At 36.3% G+C, this 11,628-nt stretch overlaps 1 protein-coding gene and 1 non-coding gene across 2 annotated transcripts; both read left to right on the plus strand.

Moving 5' to 3' along the window:
- Positions 1 to 1,358: 1,358 nt before the first annotated feature.
- LOC120250820 lies at positions 1,359 to 1,464 on the plus strand. The gene has a single exon (XR_005533155.1). It is a non-coding gene; the product is annotated as a small nucleolar RNA R71 (small nucleolar RNA).
- A 5,641-nt stretch (positions 1,465 to 7,105) lies between these two features.
- LOC120284009 (uncharacterized mitochondrial protein AtMg00810-like) lies at positions 7,106 to 7,993 on the plus strand. The gene is made up of 3 exons (XM_039290836.1): positions 7,106 to 7,229; positions 7,322 to 7,706; positions 7,813 to 7,993. Exons 1-3 carry the CDS (start codon positions 7,106 to 7,108, stop codon positions 7,991 to 7,993), a joined length of 690 nt encoding a protein of 229 aa, XP_039146770.1.
- The last annotated feature ends 3,635 nt before the right edge of the window (positions 7,994 to 11,628 follow it).

The following is an 11,628-nucleotide window of genomic DNA, read 5'->3' on the forward strand; positions in this document are numbered from 1 at the left end:
ACTTGTCAACTTTGACAAGCACGTCTTCAATAATATCCCTCGGATGTCTCACCGTTCGGTCCGCCAATTGTAATGTCATCTGAGTGGGCCTAGGTTCTCCCAAGCCTAATTTCTGAACGAACGAGTATGGCATAACGTTGGTACTAGGCCCTAAATCCGCCAATGCCATCTCTTCACCCATATTACCAATGTTACACGGAATCACGAAGCTTCTGAGGTCTTTCTTCTTGTTCGGCATATTCTTTTGCAACACCGCCAAACAAGAGGAATCTAGGATTACCGATGCACTCTCCTCCAACTTCCTCTTTTTGGTCAAAAGATCCTTCAAAAACTTCGCATATAGAGGCATTTGAGACAAAGGCTCCACAAAAGGAATATTGATGTGTAATTGCTTAGATAGACCCAAGAACTTCTTGTATTGCTCATCATTTTGGTCATTCTTCAATCTTGAAGGGTAAGAGATTCTTGGCTTGTAAGGTAGGGGTGCCACCTCCTTCTCCTTTTTTGCTTTTTCCTCAACCTCCACGACCTCGAGTGCTTCAACATTGGTCTTCTCACTAGGAGATCTACCTTCAACTTCACGACCACTCCTCAAAGTGATCACCTTCACATGTTGCCTCGGATTAGTTTCAGTGTTGCTAGGTAGACTCCCTTTGAGATCTCTCCGATAGAGACTTCGTAATTTGTCTCACTTGATTCTCTAGATTGTGCAATGAAGCAATGTGGTTGCGAAGTGTAGCTTCAACCGATTGAAACCGTGTATCCGATGATTGCACAAATCTAGTCAAAGCTTTCTCTAGATCGGTCATCTGAATCTCCAAGCCTGAAACTCGATTCTCCATGTTCGGGGCTTGTTGTTGTTGGAAACCCAGTGGTGCCATGGCCTTTTGTTGCCCTTGGTTACTCCATGAGAAATCGGTGTGGTTTCTCCACCCTTGGTTGTAGGTGTTGCTATAAGAATTGCTTTGGATTCTTCCCAAATTGCCTAAAAAATATACTTGTTCAGTTGGGACTGAAGTAGCAATCGAAATAGGACAATAAGAAGACATATGTGAACCCCCACAACCATCACAACTTGTGATAGCGGCTACCCTTGGTGAAGTCAATGTATCCAATTTCTTTCTCAATGCCTCTACTTGGCTACCATAGATGTAACCACATCAATTTCATGGAGTCCGGCCACTTTCTTCTTTTCTCTTGCATTACATTAGTAGCTATTCATGGCCATTTATTCTACCAATTATCGGGCTTCTTCAGGGGTCTTGTTCCCCATTGTACCTCCTGCGGCGGCATCTAGAAGTTTTCTTATACTTGGATTTAACCCATTGTAAAAAGTTTGAATGATCATCAATTCGGGGAACCCGTGTTGTGGACATTTCCGCAAGAGATCCTTGAATCGCTCCCAAGTCTTAAACAAGGATTGAAGTTCCATCTGAACAAATGAAGATATCTCATTGCGAAGCTTTGCCGACTTTCCAGGAGGGAAGTACCTTGCAAAGAAGGCTTCGACCATTTCGTTCAATGTTGTGATGGAAGTTCTTGGAAATGAATGGAACCACTGTTTGGCATTTCCTTTTAGAGAAAATGGGAAAGCCCTCAATCTTATAGCATTATCCGTAATATCGTTGATCTTTAGCATGTCACAAACCTCCAAGAAGTTTTTAATGTGATTGTTTGGATCCTCATCGACCAAACCATTGAATTGCGCTGATTACTATATCATTTGGATGAATGCTGGCTTTAGCTCAAAATTTGGAACTGTAATCGAGGGTCACACGATACTCAACTGCATGCCCATAACTTCTGGTCTGGCATAGTCAAAAAGTGTTCTCTGTTGTTCATTCTGCTCTACAATATTTTCTGACCCTTCACCTTCTATTTAGTTCGAATTAACTATTCTTGTGCAGGTTTCTTCTAAGTGTACGTTCAAGTTCAGGATCACCACCAACCAATATCGAAGGGTTCCCTCGGGTCATAACCTGGGGCTGCACCAAAAGAAAGAAAACAAAACAGAATGATGAAAGAATAAGAAAATGTGAAATAGAATGAATGGTAAATAGCTAAAATAGAAAAGTGCAAAGTGTTTCCAAAATGTCTATTCCCCGGCAACGGTGCCAAAAACTTGACAACGCCCCTTGCAGGTGACCCGCAAGTGCACGGGTTTGTCGAAGTAATAAATCCCAGGTGAGTGGGGTTAATCTACAGGGAATAAGGAATATAAACACCAAGATTGCTAATTAAAGAAGTGGAGATGAAACAATGATGGTGTGGATAAAGATCGATGCAAACGAACTAAAGAAAATAAGAAAGAGACGCACAATAAAATGAGAGGAAAGTCAATCTATAAAAATGGGGTACTCGGATATTGTTTCTCCTAGGATTATTGCTTCAAGTGCAAAACCAACTATTATGCTTCCTAACTAATGCTTAATGAGTCATGGACAACCTTAAATACACGATCTCAAACCTAAGGTCAACCATGACTAACTCTACACTATGCCCCGGTGGAGAAATTAACCAGTCTCAATACCTCACACTGTGTAAAGTTGCAAGAAGCTCTAGGGATTCTAAGTGGTAAATCCTATTCCTATATGTAGATCTAACACTTTGGTGTAGGCGAAAGACCCCTAGTCACAATTAAGCCCCAGGTGTTAAAGTCACTCTATTGTGACCGCAAAGAACTCTTATAACGTGGAGGTAGGATAAATCACACCAGAGGGGAAAAAGAACACTCCGCTACCTCTCGACTCACCCTCTCAACCCTCTCCAATCTTGCTTTGTCTAACCCTCATGGTGTGTCACTTACTCATAAAGATTACCAAGATGGACTCTTAACCCTAGTATCACTCTAAGAGAGAAATCATTCAACAAGCATTCAAGATTGGAACTCAATTAAAAACATCAATTAAGGAAAACATAATAAAAGGTTAATGAAACAAATACATCCTAGGGTTCACAAATCGAAGTACCCACTAGGGGATTTAGCTCTCCATGGAGCAAGATACAATCAATAATGAAATCGAGACTAAAAACATATAATCCATAGAAAAACCCCCTCTGTATTCGTGTCAATGGTCTTGTGGAGTAGCCTTGTCCTCTCCAAAGGTCCCCTTATCAAGCCTAGGACACACCTCGTCGGATTGGTGCCGACGAAATCTCTCCTAATAACTATCTTCCAAGAGAAACGCGGTGTCAAAGCCATAGAACCACTCTAAAAGTCTTGCCAAAGCCTCTCTAAACCCTAGCCGCAAGCCTCTCAAAAGATAGAGAAAAGATAGAAAGAGATATGAAAGATGGATCCCTAAATCGGTACAAGTCACAGCTTTATAAAGGACTGGAATCGGGCATCTACACGGGCGTGTGGAATTCTGGAAATCTGTTTTTCAGCGGGCTGTGAACAGTAACTGATATAGTAAATTGCTACAGTAATTTGCTCTAATGACCTGCTGCAGTATTCCGCCAGAATACTCCCGAATCCACACTTTGTATCGAGGCAACATAAACGGGCACACATCTATGCCGTAGATCACGTCGCTTCTTCAATAAAAGGTCTCATTAGTGATTGCCTTTGTGCAAATGTGATTGCCTTTGTGCCCCTCCAAACCATTGTAATTGCTTGAGTGCATGGAAGTTGGCACACAATCAGTATCTTCAATCACAACTTGTGTCTTCACATTTGTTCACTCTAAGACTTCATCAACAAAGTGCAATCGTAATCTACTTTGGCTTCTTTCTTTCATATTTGGCTTCACAACCCTTCATGCACAAAAGTACATAAAAGCACATGTATTAGTGCTAAAATTTGATAAAATTAATGCTCATCGTAAGAAAAGAATACTTCATATTCTTAGTACACATGCACTTATCAGATATATATTTCTCTCTCTATTCCATTATTGATTGAGTAATATATTTGTGACTGACTAATAAATACATGTATGTAGAACTCCTTGTTGAATTCCAATTACCATTATCACATAAATTGTTTGACACTAACCAATGCCCTAATGTATCTATGTAGGTGATAAATTAGTATACAAGAACAATAATCTCCTAAATACTCAATCTAATTTGTTGAGATTGCCCTTTCAATCCCTCTATATGTGGTCCTACATCTCCAGACAAATTTGGGACCCAAGTGTTGTAATTAAAACTTATTTGTGAGTTTTATTGTAGACACTTATTAAAGTATAAGGAGAATATGCAATTTGCAAAAGAACTAAAGAAGGACTCCAAACAATTATGAAAACACAACATTATAATACTAAAAAAGGGATTTTCGGAATGACATTAAAAATGGCACTTAAAAGGGAGTATTGGACTTGATGAGACGACATTTGGAACAAGAAGTGCATACCTAACAGGGATTGGCTGCGATGAAGTGACTGGTACTGTGCTTGAGAAGATGAGCAAGGGAAATTAAGGGTCTGGAAGGGTGTCTGCAGTGACTAAAGAACTACGGTGGTGGCAGCTTGAATGGAGTAAGGGGGAGGGGTGTGGTCAGTCGGGATCGGATAGAATTAAGGAAAGAGTAAAGGAAAAGAAGACGGTCGTTGGTTGGGATCGACATTGAAGTAAAGGAGATGGGGCTTAGTTTAGGGTTTCGGATCTTTCATGTTTTAAACACGGATCCAAAAAATCATGATACCCCTCATACATTGCTTTTATAATATTTTAATTATTTTCTGATAGTATTTTAATCCACATCAGCATAATGAGATGGCGCAGTTGACTGCCATTCGACAGAAGGAGTAGATTTTCCCAATCGCAATAATAGAGGGATCAAATTGGTAGTTTTAATAATAGAGAGACTAAAAGGGCTGGGTGACCATAATAAAGGGACCGGATGAGGGATATTACCTCAAATTAACTCAAATAGCAACTAACTCCAAATCTAGATCTTGCTCTCTTGTGGATATATAGTTGCTCCAAAATTTGCAGAGTTGTGCATGAAGATAAAACGTTTAAATTAAAATAATTTAATGAATCAATTTAAAATTCAAAGTTTGGATGAGAATTAAAGTCACAATTATCAAAATAAATAATTTATTAAAAATACTACATGTGTCACAACAAGATTTTATCCGGCACTATAATAGGAGTAAAATGGTTTTTTGAAAAAAAAACTGAAAATCATTTCTCGCACTTAATAAAGAACTTCGACATATCCCTTTAGTTCTTCCATCATTTTTAGTAAAAAAATAAGGCTTATAAATATTAAAAACTCTATAAACCCTAGCAATGAAGAAGCATGGGTCATTTAATCAATGCTCGTGCTCAAGGGAGATACAATTTAATGGATCGATTAAATTAGGTGGATCATCAATCACCATTGAAATTAGTGAAATGCAAATCAAAGGTAAATAATTAATATATTTCTAACTGATAACTAGGATTCACTTATTTATTGCATTAATGATGCAAGCCTTGTATAGGCTACTATACAACCAAAATAGAGTGAAAGTAGGAACAATTAAGCAAATATTTTGTCGTGCCTAAAGAATAGGATACAATTATGGTCAAAGTCTAAGCTAATATTTAGACTAAGGCTAAGACTTATTCAACAATTAATTATTTAACATACTCTCCTTTAAATTGAAATTTGCTAAAATTTAGTTTAAAGTGAAAAAACTTGTTAAAAAACAAGTTTTGTAATGTGTTAATTTTGAGGTTGAATTACAGCAAACATCAAGCAAAAATCTCTGAAATACTTCAATTTTCAATGGCTTGATTAGAACATTTGAAATTTGATCTTCATTTCTATAATACAAAATTTCTATCATTCCATCTAACACAAGATCATTCAAGAAAGGGAATCTTATATGAATATGTTTGCTCTACCTATGTAAAAATGGATTCTTCCACAACTTGATTGCGGAACTGGTATCACAATAAATAGGTGTCATCTCCACCTTTTGAAACTATATTTCCTCTAAAATTATCCTTAGCCCAATAGCTTGGCTAGCATAAGAAGTGGTTGCAACATATTCAGCTGTCGTGGTTGATAAAGTAACTATAGACTATTTTTTTATAACCAAGAGATAGTGGCCGAACCAAACAAGATAACATACCTTAAAGTACAGCTTTTCCTTTCATCAATATCTTCGACAAAATCACTATTTGTGAAGCCAATCAAATCTAACTTCTTTCCCATATTGTAAAACAAGCCATAATCTAAAGTTCCTTTTACATACCTTAGGATTCTCTTCACATCAAGCAATAGAGTCTTTTCTTCGATCCATGTACCAACTCACAAGACTAACAACATGGCTAATGTCAAGCTGAGTTGCTATTAAATACATCAAGTTCCCAATAATTTGCATATAAACCGTGGCATCTATACTTTTTCCTCCTGAATCCTTGATAAGCTTTTGACTCTTATCTAATTGAGTTTGAACTGACTCCATAACTACATATGCAATATCTATAGTAATTCTTGCACATACTGTTTTTGATATAGAAAAATTCTTGTAGTAGTTTGTTTTAGTTCTAAACCAAGGAAATAATGCAATTTTCCAAGGTCAAGCATATCAAACTCCAATATCATAGACTTCTTGCGGGCCTGCTAGGGATGAGAAAACAAAAAATGCTAGATACAAATGATCAACGATCATGATCAATTCTTCATTCTTTGAACTCTCTTTGTGGAAACTCAATAGAAAACTTAGCTAACAACACCAGAGAAGAAAGTTCTCCAATGAGGTATAGAACTCTAGAAGATATCTACAATTCTTGCTCATTTGCTCTAACGGCTGCAGATCTAGTTCTATATGAATAAGCCATGAAGCATAAAGTATGGGTGGATGCCATGAATGAAGAGATGAGAGCCATACATAAAATGAAACTTGGGAACTCACTCTTTTACCAGAAGAAAAGAAGGCAATTAGGTTAAAATGGTTATACAAAACTAAATACAATCCGAATGGAACAGAGCTCAGAAAGAAGGCTAGAATCGTTGCAAAGGGATATTCACAATTGGAGGGAATTGATTTCTTTGAAGTTTATTCCCCAGTGGCCATAATGGAGACTATTTGTGTCTTCTTCACAGTAGTAGCTCAGAAGAGATGGTAAATTCATCAGTTAGATATAAAAGCAGCTTTTCTCAATGGGTAACTCAAAGAAGAAGTGTTTGTGTCTCAACCTAAAGGTTACACCATTAAAGGGAAGGAGAATCATGTCTATAGACTCAGAAAGGCTTTATATGGTCTTCACCAAGCTCCCAGGGCCTGGTACACCCATATTGATTTTCATTTTCAATAAAATGGGTTTATTCGAAGCCTAAATGAGACTACTGTTTACAAAAAGCTTGGTGGGAATTCAGATATCCTGTTACTATGCCTCTACATTGATGATATTATTTATATGGGGTCATCTATTGAAATGTTAAGTGAGTTCAAAGATATTATGGTGAAGATATTTGAAATGTCTTATTTGGGTCGATTGAGGTACTTTCTAGGATTGGAGGTAAGACAATTCAATGGTGCTCTTTTTGTAACTCAAACAAAATATGCAAAGGACCTCCTTAAAAGAGATGGTATGTTACATTCCAAAGATGCCATCAGTCCCATGAATATAAATGAAAAGCTTCAATTGGAGGATTGCTCTGGAAGTGCAGATTCATCCCGATATAAAAGACTTGTTGGTAGGATTCTATACCTCACACATACCAAGCTTGATATAATGTATGCAGTTGGGATGGTATCCAGGTTTGTGCAAGAACCATCCATGCATCATCTGGGTGCAGTAAAAAAAAATACTACACTACATCTCAGGTACATTGGACTATGGTTTATACTATGGAGAGAATGACAGTTTGTGGCTTGTGGGCTTCACCGACAATGATTGGGGTGGATCGAGAGACGATCGGAGAAGCACATCCGGGTGGACTTTCTCACTTGGATCGGTGGTAATTGCATGGTGCTCAAAGAAGCAACCAATTACTGCATTGTTGAATACTGAAGTTGCATATATTTCAGCTACCTCTGCTGCTTGAGAAGATGTTTGGTCGTGACGTTTGTTAGAAGATTTGAATGAGAAGCAGATTACAACAACAACTATATTCTATGATAACAAATCCACCATTTCCATAACAAAGAATCCCTCTATGCATGGTCGTACCAAGCATATCGACACCAAATTTCATTTCATCCGAGATCTTGTTAACAATGGTGATATTGATGTTGCATATTGTGGAACCAATGATCAGGTTGCAGCCATCTTCACAAAGGCATTATCAGTTCACAAGTTTACTCAATTCCTTAAGGCATTGGTAGTAAGAAGCCTCTGAGTACAGGGAGGGTGTTGAATGGGCTACTCAGAGGACTTGAATCTACAAGCAGTTGACTTTTCCAGTAGAGTATCCTACTGTGTACATGTGAAGGAAAAATGCATGCTGATTGGATGGATTGAAATCAAGGGTTGCGCATAAATTGGCCGACTAGTTATCTTTATGTTTACTTTTTGAAAAGTCATTTTGTGTGCTGAGCTGGAAAGCTCATTGTCTTTGTCTTTAAATTCTAGTTGTTGCATTACATTCAAGTGAAGCTAATATAGAGAAGAATAGCTTCACTCTAAAAATCTCTTGTTCAAGTGAGTTATGAGTGGTGAATGAGTTATAGCTGAACTAAATTTATTCTCCATCATCTTCTTTGTTTTATCAATTATATAACCATGATTTTCTCATGTGGAAATATCCATGAGTTTCTCACATGGAAATATGGTTATCCTTTATATCTTTCTTGTTTTCTTGGAGGGTGTATGATTTTAGATAGTTTTTAGGGCATGTGTTCATGTTCAAGCATCATCAAACTTCTATGAACTCATCTAATAGTCAAAAAAAGCCCAAGTTATAGTGTTTTTCATAACTCTTTTGAAACATTGTTTGTCTCTTGAGCAATGTCAGATCTCCAGGATGATAGACTGTAAGTTTATAATGTATGAAGATGGTAGTTTATGTTGAGTCAGCCTTAGGGCTTAACCAACAAATGGGGCCCATCTCCAAATAAAAAAAGGAAGCTATGTTGACATGGATAAATTAATTCGTACTGTACATCATATCTTTTGTGGAAGAGAGTGTGAGAGGAAGCCATCAGGAGAAAAACCACGTGAAGAAGAAGAAAGCTAGGTATGAGTTAGGGCAAGAAGGTTAGACAACAACACTGTGCCGAATCTCACTCAAATTCTGTGTGAAGGACCCTTGAAAGTAACTCTACCTATTGGTTAGGTTTGATCTTTCCTTTGATCATTACTTGATTGTTTGTATGTTATCCATGATGATGATGATGATGATGATGTTTGTATCATTGATACTCTCTTAGTGAATGTTGTTGGCCATAGGGCTTATAATCCTCTAGTGTGCTAGAGAAAACTCTTGTAATCCTTTGTTGACATCAAGGTTCTTAGACCCGGACTGGGCATCAACCCGAAAAAGGTTAGGGGTCAGGGGTCGAGGGGTTCAACCAGGTTCAACCAGGGTCAACAATTATTATTAAAAATAATTTAAATTTTACTTATATGTGATTAAAAAAAATCAAATATTGAAGAATAAAAAAAGAAAAATAAATAAAAACATGACTTTTAAAACTTTAAGCAAGTATTCTACATAAATAAATATTGAAGTACACCATATTCAAAATGTGAAATACACTTATACACCAAATAACATAAAAATAAACAAGTACAAAATCAATTGAAAAACATAAAAATATTCAACTAAGAAATAAACAACTACGAAATCCATAAAAAAAAGAATAAAAATATTCAATCTTCATAAATTCAAATACATCAAATACTATAAACATAAACTTGTTCAAATCTCCATAAATTAAAATATAAACATGAAGTAAACAACTAAATAATCCATAATTGAGAAACATAAAATTGTTCAATCTTTATAAATTAAAACATAAACATGAAAGTTGAAACATAACACAAAAATATGCTCAAACCTATAAACTTGGATCCATGCCACAATTGTCATAATTAGGAGCTCCTCCTAACGGCCCATCTTCTGAATCATTTCTTGCATTACCAACTTCAACAAATGACTCTAAATTCACTTCTTGATCAACAATGTCATCTAGATAAAGAAATAAAAATACAATTATAAATGTTATGAATAATTTTGTTGCTTGGCAAACTCATAACTTGTATTTTATATACTAGAAACTTATCACTGACCTTGAATATGATCATAATCAAGTATAGGAATAGCATCATTCACATATATTGCTTCTTCTATAATCTCATCATAATCAAGTTCGGGAGGAGATGATTCCTTTTCTTCCATCACCCAAAAATCCACTTCATCAATGTGCTCATAGTCAATTGGATCATAACTCCTCTTCTTATGATGATGCCTAGACAAAAAATAAGTAAAAAAATTACATATTAACAATTACTTAAATTGAATAATAATTCTTAATTAATATACAAAGTTAAATACCTATGCTTAATTGGTTTGAACAATCATTTCTTAAGGCTTAGTTTTGGTTCCATATTCGATGAGACAATTGAGTTATCACTGAAACTAATTTAGAACAAAAATAGAAATGCCCTTTCATGATCTAACACCATGAAATTAACTTTAAAGTCTTGGAAAATCATGAAACAGAGATTCAAACTGATTCTCCATTAGTTTTGGGAGTGAATAGCATGGAGACAGCTCAAAAATATCAAAACCTTTATTCTCAAAAGAGAAAGAAGTTTATATTTGATATATATATATATATATATATATACATATATACATCCCCATCCATAAATCAATCCATGAAAATACAAGAAGCCACCAACCATAGCTTCATAAAAACCATGTTTTGTTTCTGATTCTGGTTTGGACCAAAAACTCTAATTAATGGTTCATAAAAACGAGGAGTTAAAAACTTAAAAAACCACACACACACACACAAACCACCACCACCACCACCACCACCAACAACAACAACAACAAAGATCTAATGTTGAAGCAAAACTCACCTTGAAGACCAGAGATTTCAAGCTCTAATCTTGCAACAACCCCTTGATGTTGAGAACAATGAGAAGTTAGGAACCAATGAATGAGAAGTTGGGAACTTAGGAACGGATGAAGACTGATTCAATGATTCTTAGGTCTGAAAATTTCGAATAGTGAATAAACTAAATACCCTTTGTTCACACTTTTACATTTTAATCCCCAAATATTAATATATTACAACATAGAATAAAAATTAAAAAAAATTAAAAAAATTGTGCAAACCCGGGCCGGTGACCCGGCCGGGTCACCATTCTGACCTGCCGGATTACCGGTTCAGTCCCGGTTTTAATGAAATCTGGGTTTATATATTGGATCGGACCGGCTTGAAGCCCGGGTCTGGGTTAACCTAGTCCGACCAGCCCGGTCTAGTCCGGGTCTAAAAACATTGGTTGACATAGTGAAAAGGATTGTTAAGTTGCCTTAGGGTCCCATTGTTTTTTACCGGTTAATTGAAGGGTTTTCCATGATAAGTCGTGTGTCTTTCAGTCTTTGAGTCTTGTTATTGTTTGATACTTCTATTGTATTGATTAGATACAATTTTGTACTCAAAGTGGGAAAAGCAAGAAGATCTAGAAAATTTAAAGGAAGCACGATTGCTATGGTGACCGTGCATC

This window comes from Dioscorea cayenensis, chromosome 19 (genome assembly GCF_009730915.1).
Source record: "Dioscorea cayenensis subsp. rotundata cultivar TDr96_F1 chromosome 19, TDr96_F1_v2_PseudoChromosome.rev07_lg8_w22 25.fasta, whole genome shotgun sequence".
Taxonomy (NCBI): domain Eukaryota; kingdom Viridiplantae; phylum Streptophyta; class Magnoliopsida; order Dioscoreales; family Dioscoreaceae; genus Dioscorea; species Dioscorea cayenensis.

What these genes read in the sequence shown, in the direction of transcription:
- LOC120284009 (XM_039290836.1), top strand. Translation starts at nt 7,106, where the DNA reads ATGGGTAACTCAAAGAAGAAGTGTTTGTGTCTCAACCTAAAGGTTACA. An exon ending in CACCAAGCTCCCAGGGCCTG is followed by an intron (nt 7,230 to 7,321) that starts GTACACCCATAT and finishes GTGGGAATTCAG; the next exon opens with ATATCCTGTTACTATGCCTC. An exon ending in GCAGTTGGGATGGTATCCAG is followed by an intron (nt 7,707 to 7,812) that starts GTTTGTGCAAGA and finishes AGAGAATGACAG; the next exon opens with TTTGTGGCTTGTGGGCTTCA.